The sequence below is a fragment of the Cordyceps fumosorosea genome (genome assembly GCF_001636725.1).
Source record: "Cordyceps fumosorosea ARSEF 2679 chromosome Unknown scaffold_32, whole genome shotgun sequence".
Taxonomy (NCBI): Eukaryota; Fungi; Ascomycota; class Sordariomycetes; order Hypocreales; family Cordycipitaceae; genus Cordyceps; species Cordyceps fumosorosea.
Window position 1 is genome coordinate 190,923 of NW_017387332.1, and position 18,191 is coordinate 209,113.

The window sequence follows — 18,191 nt, forward strand, 5'->3', positions numbered from 1 at the left end:
CCCCTTTGGCTTGCCGGTGGATCCGTATGAAGCTTACCTAACAAGATGGCAAGGTATGTATCAGATATACACTGAACCTGGATCAGCATAGTTTTTTTCAGATGGACAGCCTTAAAGCCAATAAGATGGCTTTAACGCGAAAGTAGCGTTGGAAAAATTAGGTTACTTTATGAAAAGCGCCAAGGAAGACAGCAATGGGGTCTTAGTCGCCATGTTCTGGCACGCCTCACAAGTTATAAAGAGACTGGGCATAATTCACACATGTAGAAAGACGCTCGAAATACAAAGTAGTTTGCTCTACTTATATAGAGATCTGTACTGCTATCTAGTAAACGCGATAGAGGAATACGCTAAAAGACGGCGCAAAGTTGGTTGAGTTGCGGCGCTCGCCTATAGAACACGTTGTAGACGTTTGAAAAGCTCCTTCCACACTAGACTTCAGTCATTCGCGGCAAATGGCATCGAGACACATGCAGGATCTCGATTTTAGGCCTCATCTCGATCAAGGCGATAAAAGTGGCGATTCTCGACTGCGGCCGCGTTGAGATCCTGACCAGACAAGTCACGCTTCTCGACCGTGGCCTCGTCTTGATCAGGGCGATAAAAGTGGCGATTCTCGACCGTGGCCTCGTCTTGATCAAGGCGATAAAAGTGGCGATTCTCGACTGCGGCCGCGTTGAGATCCTGACCAGACAAGTCACGCTTCTCGACCGTGGCCTCGTCTTGATCAGGGCGATAAAAGTGGCGATTCTCGACCGTGGCCTCGTCTTGATCAAGGCGATAAAAGTGGCGATTCTCGACTGCGGCCGCGTTGAGATCCTGACCAGACAAGTCACGCTTCTCGACCGTGGCCTCGTCTTGATCAGGGCGATAAAAGTGGCGATTCTCGACCGTGGCCTCGTCTTGATCAAGGCGATAAAAGTGGCGATTCTCGACTGCGGCCGCGTTGAGATCCTGACCAGACAAGTCACGCTTCTCGACCGTGGCCTCGTCTTGATCAGGGCGATAAAAGTGGCGATTCTCGACCGTGGCCTCGTCTTGATCAAGGCGATAAAAGTGGCGATTCTCGACCGTGGCCTCGTCTTGATCAAGGCGATAAAAGTGGCGCTTCTCGGCTGCGTCGGAGCGATGGACATTGGCAATTGGCTCATCAGCGCGGCGAGACAAATCAACGGCGGGAACCGCTGCAGACTGGACAGGGAAGATGTTCAGGCCGAGGCTGGCGAGGCCAACCAGGGTGGTGGTGAAATGCATTGTTAGGATTTAGTGAGAAGTAGATAGTTGTGTTGAGCAAAGTAAAGAAGTGGCTTGTTGATGAAGCATTGTTCCTGGTTGTCCGGCACTCAAGCATTTATATATTACGAGATCTGAAGCAGAACAAGTTCTGCTACTTATTTTAGGAGTGGGTTTACATGCCGAGTTAGAATGCCGACTCAATCCTCTGTTCGCCGCGTCGACCATCGGTACTAGAGGAAGAGGAGTGCTGCAACTTGTTGTAATTCATGATTCGTTTGTTGTAATGCATGGACAAAGAGAGAAGTAATGCATGGGATATCTGTCGTGCTTCATGTTTTATTGGCTATACTGTCTATGCTAAAATGTGACGAGGAACGCATGTTTCATCTGCATATACTAGAAAGAGGGAGTAACGCATATTACTTCATGTACTGTAAGAGAGGAGTAATGTATGTCTGATTTGTTGTACTTCATGTAAGTTGTTTGTAAACCCTGTAAAGAGGAGCAATGCATGTTCTATCTGCAAGTCCTTGAAAGAGCGGCACAATGCATGTTGTATTCGTTGTACAGCATAGTGCGATCTGCTGGATGATTATCCCGAACTCCGCAGCCGGGTAAAGATAAGGCGCAGGGTGATCTCGATGTCTATCCACTTTGTCACGGATCGGTATGGTCGGGATGGTATTGTTTATGGGGCCACGGCACATGTGCTTCTCTGCTTGCTGGAACTGCTGGAGTTTCCTTTGAGTGTTGCCACGGTGGTGGGGACACGGTTAATCTGTACAGAATCGTCAAATGCCTGTCGATTCTCGGATTCTGACGCAAGTTGCAGTTTACACAACGCTGGATCGTGTCCATATTAGCTGGCATCTGCCGATATTCTTCGGATACGGGTGCTGACAAATAGAGCATCTCGGCAGTTGCGTTTTCTGCATTGCCACTCCTCGTGACAGGAGCATCGTGGCGTGGCCATGCAGGCGAGAGCAGATACGGTCTACGAACAGGTTAGCACTGTCAAGACGATCCTGATGCTGAACAAAATCCCATCTCCCTCTACTACCGTCATCGTGCCCGCCTAGCTACCAAATCACACCAAAATGTCTCCCGAGTCCCCAGCAGCCGCACTGCGCGGTTCCTCCCTCGCCCTGCTCGCAGCGCTCAGCGTATGCCTGGTCCTGAATCTGGGCGCCTTCGTCTTCTCCCTCCGTATTGTAACGGGCGGCACGCGGCAATACAGTACGTCCCATCTCCCCCATCCAGGCTTCTCCTCACCCGACTGGTGTTGGCTGACGCACAAGCAGCATATCTCGCCGGTGACCGACCTCGCGAGCTACCTATCAAGGTCCGCACTATCCAGGCCGCCTTCCACGACGACCCCTCTCACTACGGGATGGAAGGCATCAATTCCACGGCTGAATGGAACGCGATCCGCCCACCAGGCAAGGGTTTCGTCTTTCTAGGGGAAGAGCGCCTCGCATTTGATGTGTCGATGTGGCATCAGATGCACTGCCTGAACCACATACGCGCGGTTCTCGTCAACGGGGATGACGGGTCGGACCATACCTCGCACTGCTTCCATTACCTGCGGCAGGGCATTCTTTGCGCCGCCGACACAACCTTGGAGTCGGGCGGCACGAGCATGAAACTGGCTAACGGGGACAGAGTCGCTCCGGGCGCAGGAGTCGTGCATACCTGCCGGGACTGGAAGCAGGTGTATGACTGGATGAAGAGCAAGAAGGAGGATTGGACACCGGACATGTATGAAAGGTTCAAGGAGAGTAGCTAACAATGTAAGTCGGCGGGTGCTCTGTATGGAGCAGAAGATGAACATAGAAACATTGCCGCGTTGGTATGGAACTAGATGACTATTCTTTGGGCTTTGTGTAGCGGAGTACGTAACTATGTGCACAGAACCGAACCACTCCAGCAATCCACTTCGCGTCTAGTTTTTCCCTTTGGTAAGAACGAGAAGCTAGGGGAGTGGCCTCGAGAAGTCAAGGTACAGCACAACTCCAACTCGAGAGAATGTGACTCCAACGTGAGCGAGCGTCTACAGATGTAGCACCCCCAGTACCACATCAGTCTTCGTCTGTATACCGATAACACAACGGCCAGGCCTCCGTATCAAGAACGCTCCTCGGCGTCACAGGCACACTCTGAACGTCAAATGGCATCCGATGATCTGCATGTGCGTCAGGGTCATAGCGTGAGTCGCTCATATTGTGTGGGGTTAGGGGCATGCCGGAAAAGGCGGCGAAGTTGGCTGAGTGTCGGTGCTGCCACTGTTTCAACTCAGTCAGCAACTTCGTACTCCGTTGCACATCAGACACATGAAGCGGGAGGGTAGCATGGGGGTTCCGGGGGGCATATGCACCTTATTCCACAAGCGGTCAAGCTGTGCATGATGAAGCCAGAAGAGAGGGTCATTGGGCGTGAAGGTGATGGCCATGCCCTTGCAGTCCTCCTCCGGCAGGGCCTTAGGGCAGCCTCCCGCTAAGTCGCCCCCAACGAAGTTGTGTATGTGGTTGTGCAGTAGCTCCATTGCGTGCTGAAACTTAAAGAAGTCGCCTGTGTTCTGCTCTATCGCGTTGCGCACAAAGTCCGGGCCGAGGGTGCTGTTTTGAGGCTTCTCGTTTGGGAACCAGCCGGTGATGAGCGTCAGGTTCCTCCGCAGATGGTGCGGGATCGGCCAGGCGAGCGTGAAGTTCCCGTTAGAGGGAGCAAAAGCGCCAGCGATGACGGTACAGTCCGCCTCGGAGGAGGAACCGCAGTCCCCCGTCCCGCCCAGCCCGTACTTGGGTGAGTCCTCCAGCACTGGCGAGCCGAACAGGTCCGCGTGGTCGAGCGACCAGTCCCAGTATGGTGTTGGCCCTCTGTACCCGCAGGTGTTCCGGAGGGAGGTGTCGAATAGGTAGGTGAACCAGCGGTCTGCGCTCATTTATCAGTGAGTACGTGCTTCGGAGGAGGGAAGGCGAGGAGAGACGGAACGCACGCCGCGGCAAGAAGTAGGCATTCCTATGCGCTCTGTGCTCCAACGATGCGTGTGAGTAAGAGAAATCATCGTACAGGCTCCTTTTCCCCTCCAGCACTCTTTGGTCCCTGGTCAAGGACAGCCGTTCGTGTCGTATACTTGCCAAGCACTGAGTTAACGGCATCCTGCTTGTCAGCCAACGAACGAGCTGGGTACAGAGTAAAGAGGACGGCACACACCTTGACAGCTCCCACCCACTCAGATTTCTCGCCATGCGACAAAGTCCGCCATTCCTTGCGCGTAAGTATCTTTCTGCACGCTTGTGGCTGTGCCGCGTGTTCTTTGCGCGCATATGAGAGGTGGGTGCTGGGGGTGACGGCGAGGACGGCGAGGACAAAGACGGCGGCTACATAAAGAAACATTATCGAGAAGCGCATGGCTAGCATTCGAACAAGACAGAAACAGAGAATAGGTTGCAACGATCACACTATGAAATGAAAGGTTAAGTAGCCAGCCGACTGTGCATGATTAAAGAAGGCTCTTGGCTGGCATGCTTACAATCCGCCACTACCATTGATGCAGAACAGACCCCACCGCCTTGCACAAGTAGATTAAGGTATCATCCGCTCGCGGCGGTGCCTTTCTTTCTCATCTGTGCGCTTCCCTTGTACTGTTAACAGCAGGAACCAATCTTCCCTCTCTCACGCTCCCTCCTCAACGTCCATCTTGAAGTACCACGATGCTTACCTCGATCTACCGCTTCCGCTTCCTTGCTCTCCTCTTCTGCATCGTATTCCCTCTCTACCTCGCCATCCGTGGCTCCGCATTGCTGTCTGACATAACAATTCTCCTTTTCTCCCTCTCCGAGCGCGCCTCAGCCCTTCACATCAAGCTCGCCTCCCCGCCTGACGCCCCTCCGGCGTCGATCTCGACAGAAGCCTTCACGGCTTCTGCCGACCCCGCCAAATCCGTGCACGTACCCGGAGGCGGGAGAAGGAAGAAGGAAGAAGACTGCTCACTTCCAGATGGATTGGCGCACTGCATTAACTCCTTCGAGCAATATCCGTTCCTCGCCGAGCAAGTGCTCCAGAGAAAACATGCGCGGTATTCCAGGCAGGCGCCCGTACAGAAGGCGATGAGCGACAAGCTTGGCTATCCTGCCCATTTTGACAAGGCTAGGAAAGGAATCGAGGTCAACTCTCGACTTGCGGCAAAAATCGCGCAGATTGCGAGGGAGGATTACCACACCAACCAGGGGCCGCTGGAGGCCAGAGAAGACGCCGAGTTTGGAGTTGCAGACCTGGCATTTGGACATCTCTCGCGAGACTGGAGCACGCAAGGGGCAAAAGAGAGGCAGGCCGTGTTTCCGCCTATTATAGATGGGCTTGACAGACATTTTGGCGGAAACGGGAGAGGGAACAAGGTGCTTGTACCTGGAAGCGGCACGGGCAGGTTGGCAAGCGATATCGCTGATCTCGGTGCGTTCCCCTTCATTCATTGAGTGGAAGATATGGCCTCACATCGACGCAGGGTACGATGTAACGGCCAACGAGCTAGACTACGGCTCTATACTGACCTACCGTGTATTGACAAACCACACGATCTCGCTGCACCAGCACACCCTTCAGCCCTTCGTGACCAAATGGACGCATCAGGCCAACCCCTCCTCGCGCTACTCCGCCCTCACAGTGCCGGATCACTGGCCAAACACAGCCGTCAAGCTCGTCGAGGGCGACTTTTTAGACATGTTCCCCCAGGACGCCGAGTTCGACGCCGTCGTGACGCTGTTCTTCATCGATATGTCCGAGAACGTGATTGACTTCCTGAGCAGCATACATCGGCTGCTGAAGCCTGGCGGGGTGTGGATCAACCTTGGGCGTACGTTACTGGCCTCCCGTCCGTGAGCAGTTACGTTTACACACTTGCTCTAGTTCCGTTGGCTGCCGAACTCGAGCTGACGTGCCACACATAGCGCTGAAATGGGGCACCTACGCCGCTCTGCAGCTCTCGGCGGAGGAAGTGCTCCAACTAGCAGATCTTCTCGGGTTCGACGTGGACCATGCATCAAGGAAGAACATCGACAGTCTATATGCCGAGCAGCCAGAGACTTTGCTGAAGTTCACTTACGGTGAGTGCTTGCCGCTTTCTTTCAAGACGTGAGGCCTTGTTGCTGATGGGACAGACAGTTACTCAGTTCTGGTCCGCGACGAAGAGGGTGTGAAACCGGCATGTGTTAAAGCGGACGGAGAACTGACGGCGGACTGACTGCCAACAATCGATGCTGTTCAAGGCTATTGGCCCGGGAGGTATTGCCAAGTTGTCGATTTCTAAGGAGAAATTGACAGGTGAGTCAATATATAGGTTATACTTGAAAAAGCCTTATATCTAGTTCTTCTTAATTAGTTAAAGGTTATTAATTAAAGTACTACTTCTAGTTATTAGTTATTAGACTTAATTATAAGTAGGAGGGTTACTAGTAGTGTTTTATATACGGATCTAATAATAAAAGCTCTCTTTTAATACTTTAAAGAGGCGTTAGTATAGTTCTTTTACCTCCTAAAGTATTAGTTTTCTTTAAATTTAATCCTATAAGGTTAACTATAGAATTCCCTAGTGTTCTAAGGCTTTCTAGTAGCTAATACTACTTAATATATTAGAAATAGTATTTTTAAAGTAGTCTATTGTAGTTATATTTTTATTAATAGTGTCTATTAATTTTACGGTAAAATAATTATTATAGCTTAAAAAAACGCGGTTATTGTGAGGAGATTAGAGTGACGGAGTGGGCGCGTCGAGGTGGCCAAAGGCGGGGTGTGGCCGAGGATGGGGTGGCCGACGTTATTGCAAAAGACTTGTCCTAGGACAACCATCGGATCGAGTGTTGACTCTCAACAGCCTTGGCATATATGCAAACTCATTGCAAAGGGCCCATAGAGCAGTGATTCCTTCCAATCCGAGGCAAAACCCATACAATGCGCACGTGGACATATTAGCAGCGTACCAAATGAATATCGTGGGCGGCCCCAAGTATAGGCTGCTCCCGTCCAACTCTCCACGTCCCACAAAGTACCGATGATGTGACTCCACGACCAGAAACCTAAACGGTTCGCCAATCCAACCACTACAGCTGACAAATCCAATCAGCATCCATGTGCTTTGGGAAAGGCGGCTCTGTAGTGTATCACGGTTCTCATGCTGCGAACGACCCCTCGGATCTCGGGCCGCTTCGCCATCTTGTGGGCCTTGGCCGGTACGCCGGTGAAACAGGGTTAGCATATTCCTGCTGCATTTTATCATTGTATGCCTGATTAGGCTTGTGTCTATCGGTAGATTTGTTGACAAGGGTAGCTCTAAGATTGAGAAACCTGCGCCCCTGAAGAATGACTCTGCGTCTTCCAATAGATCTCCTGGCGCACGCAATCACACTGTTCGGTCCTGCAACAAAACATATTCTAACCTCCATCATCCTAGAAACAGGGAAGCGGTACTTGACAAGGTGGCATTGCGCCAATTAAAGTGGGTCATAGCGAAGCCAAGAGTGGGACGTTAGACTCACGGACCGGAGTCACCGGAGTGTCAAAGAATGCGGCTAGCACGAAGAAGGTGGAAGGAGAGATCGCAAGGAGATCGCTAGAATGTAGCTGGAGGATAGTAGATAATTCCTAATAATGACTTTGCTGATTACTGGAGAAAGAGTAGTCTTTCTCCAGTGGTTCTTCGCTACGTTCTCGCCCTTTTATAGCTACTTATTCGCACGTGACTATTTATGGGTCGTGACACGGAGTTACCGGAGTCGTCGGACCGGAGTCGTCGGAGAGTTACGGCGAGTACGATAAGGGCTCTGTGCTCCCAGGTCGCATCCGCCGTTTACCATTCTCCATATCCCATTAGTTGTCCCCGACATGACGGAGAAACGACCATATACACAAGATGAATGTAAGACTCGCCGCTTGTGAGCCTTGCCGACAGGCAAAGGTAGCGTGTGGACATGAGCAACCGACTTGTTCCCGATGCCATGCACAGGGGCGAAATGTGCTTTGTGTATATAGAGCTCGCCCTTTTAGAAGAAGGCCTCGCGACGCTTCCGAACACGAGTGAGATACCCTCCCAGTGGCTCCTCATATGCAGCTGCTGACACAGTACTCGTACCGTCTAGGCCTTCAAGACCAAGTCACAATATATTTAGGAAATCTCCCTCGAACTCAGAAAATGTTGTCCCAGAAAGTCAAGGAGGTGGCTCAAACTCTCCAAGACCCCCACGCCGCTACCCAAACCCTGGCTTCCTCGGAATGTCCAGCCACTCCACTATATTCAACCAGATGCTTCCTCTGGCAGCATCAAATGATGACCCTATGCACTGTTCGGTACAACACAGTACTACGATATCAACCCCCCTACCTCTCCTGGATGAGCCAGGCGACTGGAGTATCTCGGCCAAAGCTGCCCATGCCCTGCACCACTTAGACCAATTGAACGTGCCAAACCTCGTGTCCCTGGTGCAATCCTGGCTCGGGAAAGGGGTGAACCTTCCCTTGGCAGAGCCATTTGTCGTCCATTGCTCGGAGGCTGTGGCGGAATGGCATGGGCACTACCGCCTGTCTGATGCGAGGTCTGGCGAGCAGACAATGCAGCGTATTGAAACGCTTCTGCGAAATACACACAAGCCCATTATCGTACAGCCAAACTCGACGATCAGTGGTTTCATTTCCCAGATCACAGGCACGAATCTGAGATGGGAGACCCTGGGAATCTTTCTCGCTGCGGCGACGAGGGCTGCGCTGGACACCACATCGTTTACACCGCTGTTCACGGGTGACGAAACGCGCCGTAGGCTGATTAAAGCCTTGACAAATGTTGGTGACTTTTGCTTAGAAATATGTCTCGCGCTGGATTGCCTGAATGACTTGCAGCTTGTTTTGCAGTACGAAAACTTTATAGTACATTCTCAAGTCGATGGGGATCAAAGTAAGTTGTATCACATCCAGCGAGCACAACCTGTGACATATCATAAGCTGATGCCTCACACAGGCTACCACTCCTGGAGGAGAATGGGAGATGTCGCAAGTTCGTTGTTTGCCCTGGGCTATCATGAAAAGATCGACGACAGCATAAGTGTCCCAACTTTCATGGCTGAAATACGCAAGGCCTGCTTTGCCCGCATTTATGCGGCTGACAAGAGCCTGGCCGTTTTTCTTGGGCGGCCACCTCGTATCGTCAAGGACTACTGCATTTTCCAACTCCCGACAAACCACGTGGTTAGACAAGATGGTGATGGTGTAGGGGAGAATGCTGAGCCTTCAACCCCAGATCCAAGGCGGCAGGGTGGCAGCAAGGAGCCGGATGCGAGGGAACCAATCAACTACACCGCAGACACGCGTTGCTCAGCTTTGTTTGGGTGTCTGAAAGAGGAAGTGCTCCAACTGCTTCGGAAACGTCGCCATATTGAGCCTGGCAGTCTAAGGTTCGCAAGCTCGAATTCATTTAGTCGTTTACCTCAAGTAGAAAGCTAATGAATGTTGTAGTGATCTACGTTTGCGAGTGGAAAGGCAGTGGGAGGACCTGCCGGATCACTTTAAGCTTTCCACTCACGTGAGGGATTGTCATGGCAGTCCTTTTGAACGAGATTTCCTTGCCGGAACGAGACTCGATTATTTACACATCCACTTTCTCCTCGGGTTGGTGTCACAAAGGAGAATGTCCGAACCCGACGACTCTCTGTTGGCCGTAGCTTGTGAAATGCTCTCGATTACTATAGAGGTGATCATCCTTCGCGACCGCTTAGTGAACTCTGGAACGAGTCTTATCTGGAAAGTAAGCAGCCTATCCGCAAATCACATCTTTAGTAACTGACTTTGTTTAGGTTGCGCAGTATGGCCTTCCTGCGGCGGGGATTATCTCTTTGGCACTACTTAATCCCATGTCAGCGAGTAGCAGAAACTTTTCGCCGTCGAAAGTAGTACAAGGTCTCAGCATTCTTGTGGCGGAGATAACGATTGGCGCTTGGATACAGGCAGGAGAGCCTAACTTTGCACTCTTCACGCGCGCCACGGGCACAATCCAAAGCTTGCTGGACTCGCTAACGGCGTGGAAATCGTCCGCCGCCCCTGCCACCCATCAGAGCGTGAGCACTGACCTGGCCGGCGAATGGGATGCATATATAAACTCTCAGCATTGGGAGTTTGAGATGAACTTTTGGGCCAGTCTGGCAGAACACCCAACATTACTTAATGAAATAGCCTAGGTTGGGTATACTACGGGATATAAGATATTATTAGCAATACAGTTGGTATCGGTACCATTATTATTAAGTTAGAAGGAGATACACCCTGGCTGTTTTATCCCTTGGGAACCCCAGCCGTTACAGTAATTACGCCAAATCTGCTCATTCAACTAATGGACGCACTCTTATCTGACCAGTTGTCCTTGCCAGCTTTATTGGGCTTTTTGGTCACGAATTGGGAAAGACCCCGACTAGCTGAAAGCTCCGAGATCTACATTAGTCCGATTGGCGGCAACCATAACTCATGACTCCCATTCCTTGGTATCCGTCTATGCACGGCACGAGATAATGCAACTAAGCTCAGCAGGCCTCAAAACCCCTTTCTGCGGAAAACAGGCAGAAAATACCCGATACCATAATTATTTCGCTACTCGAGGTACGGCTAGGCTGGTCAGGGGCAGGGCAACAACGGGAAACTTGCATCCACTAGCTGCAGATGGAGACTGCAGCACTCGGAACAAGGACAATGGTTTTACGAAGAAGCTTAATTAACACTGAGTCTCAAAGCGTGACCAAATGCCCGAGGTATCGTGAAATTATCCGTCCCAACAACAGGGCGTCCCAACAACAGGGCGGTAGAAATCTAACCTCGGCAGGCCTTCGTCCCATGAGATCCAGCTGGGGATACCTGCCCACATTTGTCCGTGGCAGCTTCATTCAACGGTTGGGGTTTCGTCAACAATGTGGTCAATAGCGTTAAAAATACCACTCCTATGATGCCGAGTCTTATGGTATTTATTAGACTCAATTGTTCGTCCATCGCAATCCGCATGTTAGAATCGGCATCATAGAAATCTTCATCAACCTCGAAGACTGTGCCACCATGTTTCCCCAAATGTCAGGATATATCCTATCTTGTCTCCTACTTTTCTATTTAATCATTGTCCGGTATTTTCGCTACAGACGTGCAGCTAGAATTAGCTCGATATTCCGTGCGACAGGGCGGGAAATATCTAGCATGACAACCCAAGAAGCGCACGAGATCATCTCTCATCTCCAAGAGCTAGAATTTCCCTTTTCATTCAACAAAGCAAGGCAGATTGCTCTACTCAAGGTTTGCACTCACTTTGCCCCCGCCTCCCTTTTCTTTTCCTTTCCTTTCCTTTTTTTTTTCGAACGTGCGTGAGTTTCTGATCGCTGACGCTGTACTAGGCGGGTGCTATTCCTACAATGTCAAAGCTGTTCTCTGTAACCGGACAGAATAACAGAAGGAATGCGGGCAAACCGTCGCTAGAGACGGAAGTTCTTCTGTGAGAGGTTCAGTCGCAACATCCCGAGTCTGAACGGTATATGCTTGCCGTTGCTCGCATGAATTACCTTCATTCAAGGTATCGAAAGGCTGGGAAGATCTCGGATGACGATTTGCTGCACACTCTAGGTTCCAGTGTCGTTGAGATATTTCGAGTCGTACAGCAGGATGAATGGCGACAACTGACACATGTGGAGAAATGTGCAGTCGGCATATTTCACAAAAACCTAGGCGAAGATATGGGGATACCTCACACGAAACTGCCGTCATTTAACAGTGACTGGAGAGACGCCTTGCACTTCGCAATGGAGCTGGTAGACTGGACGATATAGCATGAGAAATCTGTCGCAATTCCAATGGCAACAAACGACCAATATGTTAGGGTATATGTAGACTCGGCAGCCTCCAAATTGCCTCAGGTCGTTACATTACTCCTCCCGGAAATATCTTGGATCGGAACTTGATTATACGATGCGAATAAGCTTGAAGTAAGTCTACATTTCTTTAGCTTTTCCCAGATCCTTCCTTGCACGGGCTTTTGGCGGTAAATCCCCAGGGTCAGTTGGCAGTGAACGATTTCATCCAGAGGGGTATAATCTGTGGACAATAGGTCCCAACCCGCAACAAGGCAAACGTATCAATGATATGAAATCAACTGTGGAGTTTTTAAAAGCTCGCGGGTTGGATAAATGCCCCTTTTCTCATGGTGGGCAGAAGGTGATGTGATGTGCGGTCTTCAACGTCACTGAAGGGTAGTAGGAGACGTTGATGAGACTACCACGGCTCATTGGTACCTAGGAGGAAGGATGAGTGTTGTTCTATCTTCATACTCTAGCTACCGTCAATGACCAACTACTTGATGCTGGCCTTGTCAGCTGTTGAGGTTCCAAGGAGGACTATTGTCTACAGCCAAGATCATATAGTGTTACTACAGCTGGAGCAAATTCAGGAGCTAAAGAATTTTCTATTCTCGCGAGAGGCTAATGAAACCTTCCACCAACTACTGTCTAATTATTCTGGTAATGAGAGAGTACCCTCGGTTACAACGGCGGCGGCTCCAGAGAGAAATATAGAAGATATTCCGTCTCCACGGTGATTCAGAGAAATGTTTACAACGATAGCACTGTCTCTCCCAATCTCGTGACCTTGGTCGACGTAAAACGTGTACTGCCCATCTGCAACACCATCCTGCAACGCAAGGTACGCACCAAGTGCACAACACCCACTACCACACGCAGGATCTTCGAGATTGATCGCAATCATACGCACCCTAAGCTCCTGGACGTTTCGCCCCTGCTTGGTGCTTCTGCCGAGTGCTTGATAGTACATGGTACCGGTAAATGAAGGTGACCAACTGTCGTCTAATTCCGCTACCGGGCTCGCACCTGGTCGTATTGCAGAAAAAACATGGCTTTGCCCAGTCAAATCGACAAGTATGTAAGTGACTCCGTTGACGATGGAGATGGTGGGGTAGGTCTTTTGCAACTGGAAGGACTCCTCCATATTTAGGCAAGGTTGCGTATCAGCGAGCCTGTTTCCATGTGTGCCCCGACTGTGAATATGAACGTTATGGGGTATCTCGGCGGAAACCAAGTTGTGGACAGGATCGTAATGGAGCGCAACGGTCCCTGCATTTGTTTGAAGACTAGCAGTTTCCGGTGTGTGATCTTGAAGAACCAGTCCAGGGAGCAGCTTGTGGAATAAGACATGCCCAGTTCCGATGACTGGGTGTCCAGCAAAGTCCATCTCATTGGCTGGGGTGAAGATTTTGATTCGAATCGAACCATTTCTCTTATTCGCATGCAAAAAGACCGTCTCGGAAAAGTTGAATTCTCTTGCAATCATTTGCATCTGATCATGGGCGATCGCATCTTCATCGACCAATACGACGGCAAGCTGGTTTCCTTTGTATCTGAGTCAAGTGGTTAGAGTCTACATTACTCTTTCTCAGGATCCGTCTGCGGGGGCAGCACTAACCTGACTGGCGTGAAAACGTCAAGTGTTACTAGCACTATAGTTAGTATAGCTGCCCGTGAAATGAGATGGCGATGCTGAAGGTAATTACCATAAGAAACCTTCCGGCCCGACATGTCGACGTCATACAGTACGTAAATCAAATTGCAAATTTGTAAGGATGCTGGCTGGCTTTGTCTCGGCCAAAGGTGTGTGAAAGGTGTGTAGGTTGATAGGTCCATTATTGGAATGGCAAGATGGGGCGACATGGGCTTTTAAGGTTAAGAGGTGCTGTCGGCACAGGTCACTAGAATGTTTGGGTCCCGGAGATACCCTCTATTGGCGTAGCAACAAAACGCTAAGAAAAGTTGGCTATGTGGCTTGACTTCTCCGTATCAGGTATTTCCAGAGTCTGACAAGTTCTGATCGAAGAGACGCGGTTCCCGGTAACTCCGCGTGGCACCCAAGTGCAAGGCGTTCCACGTTTTCTCTATGATCCACACTATGCCGATAGGCAACTTCCAAACTTGCACTGTGACTCAAGATAGCACCGGCAGGTCTATACAATGTTCGGAGGCCATTCCGACATTCTCCTAGACCCAGTCGCTGTAGACGGGGGTCATCCGGATGAATGTTTATCACCACACGCCAAGTTCACTGTGGTCGTCAATGCCGTGAATCTGGTGTGATGTGGATACGGCGAACGGGGAGAAGATTCCACCCGAATACATACTTCGCAATTTTGCTCCGTGGAATATCAAGTACAACTTGGGCTGGCCTGTTTACTTCGCACTTATAAGGGCCCAACACGGCAATCACTTTCAGGGTGAAGTTCCATCCATGTCTAGTCCAAAGACTCGCAAGCAATTCTCCAACTTCTCGCGACACCAGCTTATGAGTGGCTTGTAGCCATACTACCCGCAACTTAAAGAATGGCACTTCAGATTGATCTGGCAGAGTATCTATGGAGACGACTTGCTGAAATAGGTATTCAGTCAGTTCATGGTGTTCCAGGAGATTATAACCTGACTGTGCTGGACTATCTCGATTCAGCAGGCATCCACTGGGTCGGGAATGCTAACGAGCTGAATTCTGGCTATGCCGCTGACGGGTATGCCAGGATCAAAGGCATAGGAGCCCTCGTCACCTCATTTGGGGTCGGCGAACTCTCTGCCATCAATGCTATTGGAGGAGCCTATTCCGAGAAGGTGCCGGTAGTGCACATTGTTGGAACACCTCCAGTGGCAGCCCAAAAGGCTGGCGCATGCCTACATCATTCCCTGGGTGACGGAAACTTTAGGGTTTTCGCAGAGATGTTCAAATCTGTTACAGTCTCCCAAGCAAATCTCTCAAACCCGTCAACAGCTTCCCTTTTGATTGACACAACTCTTCAAAATTGCGTCCGACACAGCCGGCCTGTTTATATTGAACTGCCTTCTGACATGGTCAAGACCAAAGTGGCAGAACCTTCCACCCCACTCGATCTCTCCATTCCCGGCTACAACGAAGCTTTTGAGGATCAACTGGTGCATAAACTTGTTGGTCGGATCCAAGACAGCAAGAGACCTATGATATTGATTGATGCATTTGCCGCGGGCTTTTGCGTCAACGCGGAAATCAATGACCTGGTCAGGGAGACTGACTTCCCTACACTAGCAACTCCGGGCGGCAAGGGTGTTGTCGATGAACACTTGCCCAATTTCCATGGCGTCCACCTAGGATCAGCGGGAACCTCAGCCCACCAGGCATGGGCTGGAGCTCGTGACCTGGTCCTCCATTTTGGCCCCCTGAACTCGGACACCAACACCTTTGGCTTTACTGCGATACCCAACCCTCAAGTCACCGTCGCCTTTGAGAGGCATTCTGTGCAAATAGGAGGCACGGATGAAATACTTACTGGCGGCTGTTCTATATCTATTAAGGCTACCCTCAACAAGCTTTTGGCTCGATTGAGGACTTTGCGGCGCTCAGCGCCCGACCCATACCCAAACGAGTGCCAGACTCCCAGGGAGGCTCTCCGCAAGCTCCCCAAGCCAAGAGACGAGTCCGCGGTTGATCAGTATTCATTCTGGCTTCTCATCTCCACTTACATCAAGTCAGGCGATATCGTCTTGACCGAAACTGGGACTGCTTCATATGGCAGCCATAGTCTCATTCTCCCAGGGGAGACAGTTGCCATAAACTCTACAATTTGGCTTTCTATTGGCTACATGCTTGCCGCATGTCAAGGAGCTTCACTTGCTCAGAAGGAAATGTGCGAGGCTGGCACCCGACGCCCGGGGAGGACTATTTTATTTGTGGGAGACGGAAGCCTTCAAATGTCAGCCCAAGCTGTCAGCGACATGATTCGGAATAGGCTCAATGTCACCATTTTTATTCTGAACAACAATGGCTACACAATCGAACGTCTCATCCATGGCCCTAACGCAACATACAACGATGTCCAACCATGGCGAAACCTGGAGGCACCCAGTTATTTTGGAGCACCAAAGGATGAGCCGTCGTATCCTGTGAGGACGTTTGCTGCCCAAAACTGGGGCGAGCTGCAAAAGATTATCAACAACGCAGGATTGAAAAAGGGCAATGGACTCAATATGGTCGAAGTAAAGATGGGAGTGGATGATGCACCTCAATCGCTCAGATCATTCGCCGAATACTTGGAGATGAGGAACCGAGGGGAAGTATGAGAGGACCCCATTCTAGCATTGGGCCCAAGTCAAGACGCACAATACGAACCACTTTGACAGCACCAAGTCCAATACATTAAGTTACCACAGTATTCCTACGTCGTTGAAAGACTGATTCGTAGAGCTGTGCAAGCAACAACGCAGTAGGATCTAGTCAAAAGTGCCAGACTAGTGATCAAGGTTGACCATATCTACAGCAGTAATTACCAAAGCACTCTTACTACCAGAGTAGCAAGTGGCAAGTACTACAGCTATATTGTCATCTGACGTTAGGTAAGTCTGCCTCTCTTAATAGATGCTACGGGACGAAAGTAAGGGGACAAAGAATGGATACAGGGTCTTACGCCGGTCTCATTTACTAGATCGCCCTGGCTACAAATCCGGTCATATGGATACTGTTTGTCTCATCGTATCAACAGTTTCAGAACGGGCCGACAAAAGAGGCAGGCCCATCAGGAACGCCCCATCCAGCTGGAGTGTAGTGGCGCCTCTGTCGGCGTGGACTATCTCGGGATTATCCAGCAACCCCACGATACACCGACAGCGCAGATCACGTCATGGATACCGCCCACCCACTAAGACAATCCACTGACATAGTGTTAGATATGATGGAGTTGTCCTAATCCGCAAATGGGATCATAGTTCATGTATTTGAGTTTGAAACCAGAATTCGGTTGTTGCCGCGTCTCTTGAAGCTGGATATGCGCAGTTTTATCTAGCCAGTTATTTGCCTGCAACGTGTTCTAAACAGAACCCGCCATGGCGTCATGAGGCATAGTGAAATCTTCTAGTAAGCTTATTAAAATCATTCTGTTTATGCGTACATAATCGCAACAGCCCACCAAAGAGGACAATGAGATAAGTATGGATAGATTCTAAGGGCTGTGTGCAGTCAACAGGGCATGTAGGCTAGGGGCTTTAGGCTGGTATAATTTGTGCTTAATCTAGCTATGCGTAGTATCATGGGGTAAAGACGACACATTTGCCGATACCATTGTGTTCCGCGCCGGCATCGAAAGCTGTCTTCCAGTCATTCAACTTGAACGTCTTCGTCTCCGCGAAACCATGGCCCTTTGGGAACAAACCCCTCTCTAGCATCTTGACGAATTTTGTGACACTCTCTCGATCATACATTAATTTGCCTCGAAGCATTATGCTGTTTGTCATGATCTCCGGAACCGCGATGTTCTTGGTAGATCCCATCAGGCTGACCCTCCCACCCTGACGTAGCGCCCTGATAGCACTCTTTGTATGTGTTGACATGGATGCTGATGAAGGCGTGATGTCCAAAACAGCATCAATGGCACCAAATGCTAGCAAGGCAGCTGTATCATTAGTTTCATCCCCTGTTATCTTTACCGTCTCGATGTTCGCTGCTTGCGAATATCTTGTGACATCTTCTTTCAATTTTGCCAGCTTCTCCTCATTTCGGCCCATTGCAATCACTCTCGCGCCCATCACTATCGCGACTTGGACACCTAAGCTGCTGTAGAACCCTGTTGCTGGGCACACGATGATCGTCTCGCCGGGCTGAAGGCTAATATCTCTTAGCCCACCATAGGGCACGAGTAGGTACGCCATGTAGACCAGGTCCTGGAGTGAGTATCCCAACTCACTGCATAGCCTTGCTTCATCCAGCGGGATGCAGTTTTCTAGCGGCATCATGGCGTACTCTGCAAACGTCCCATTGCGCCACACGTCGCGCATTAGTTTCTTGCTGCCATCGCTAGATCCCTCGTAATGTGCTGTTAGGAAGAGGCAATCCGGATCATCGCGTGCTCGTATAACGCAGTCGACGTAAACAAGTTGTCCAGG

The 18,191-nt window shown here is 50.3% G+C and overlaps 5 protein-coding genes across 5 annotated transcripts; 3 read left to right on the forward strand and 2 right to left on the reverse strand.

Moving 5' to 3' along the window:
- Positions 1 to 486: 486 nt before the first annotated feature.
- On the reverse strand, positions 487 to 1,254 carry ISF_08597 (hypothetical protein; the record flags this gene model as incomplete). The annotated part of the gene is made up of 1 exon (XM_018852200.1): positions 487 to 1,254. One exon carries the CDS (start codon positions 1,252 to 1,254, stop codon positions 487 to 489), a length of 768 nt encoding a protein of 255 aa, XP_018700664.1.
- Positions 1,255 to 2,333: 1,079 nt separating this feature from the next.
- ISF_08598 (hypothetical protein) lies at positions 2,334 to 3,022 on the forward strand (the record flags this gene model as incomplete). The annotated part of the gene is made up of 2 exons (XM_018852201.1): positions 2,334 to 2,472; positions 2,538 to 3,022. The coding sequence occupies 2 exons, from the start codon at positions 2,334 to 2,336 to the stop codon at positions 3,020 to 3,022; spliced, it is 624 nt and encodes a 207-aa protein (XP_018700665.1).
- Positions 3,023 to 3,532: 510 nt separating this feature from the next.
- Positions 3,533 to 4,174, reverse strand: ISF_08599 (tyrosinase; the record flags this gene model as incomplete). Its single annotated transcript, XM_018852202.1, has 1 exon — positions 3,533 to 4,174. One exon carries the CDS (start codon positions 4,172 to 4,174, stop codon positions 3,533 to 3,535), a length of 642 nt encoding a protein of 213 aa, XP_018700666.1.
- Positions 4,175 to 4,946: 772 nt separating this feature from the next.
- ISF_08600 (N2227-like protein) lies at positions 4,947 to 6,428 on the forward strand (the record flags this gene model as incomplete). Its single annotated transcript, XM_018852203.1, has 4 exons — positions 4,947 to 5,685; positions 5,738 to 6,085; positions 6,180 to 6,335; positions 6,394 to 6,428. 4 exons carry the CDS (start codon positions 4,947 to 4,949, stop codon positions 6,426 to 6,428), a joined length of 1,278 nt encoding a protein of 425 aa, XP_018700667.1.
- An 8,703-nt stretch (positions 6,429 to 15,131) lies between these two features.
- Positions 15,132 to 16,376, forward strand: ISF_08601 (Thiamine pyrophosphate enzyme, central domain protein; the record flags this gene model as incomplete). The annotated part of the gene is made up of 1 exon (XM_018852204.1): positions 15,132 to 16,376. The coding sequence occupies one exon, from the start codon at positions 15,132 to 15,134 to the stop codon at positions 16,374 to 16,376; it is 1,245 nt and encodes a 414-aa protein (XP_018700668.1).
- Positions 16,377 to 18,191: the final 1,815 nt, after the last annotated feature.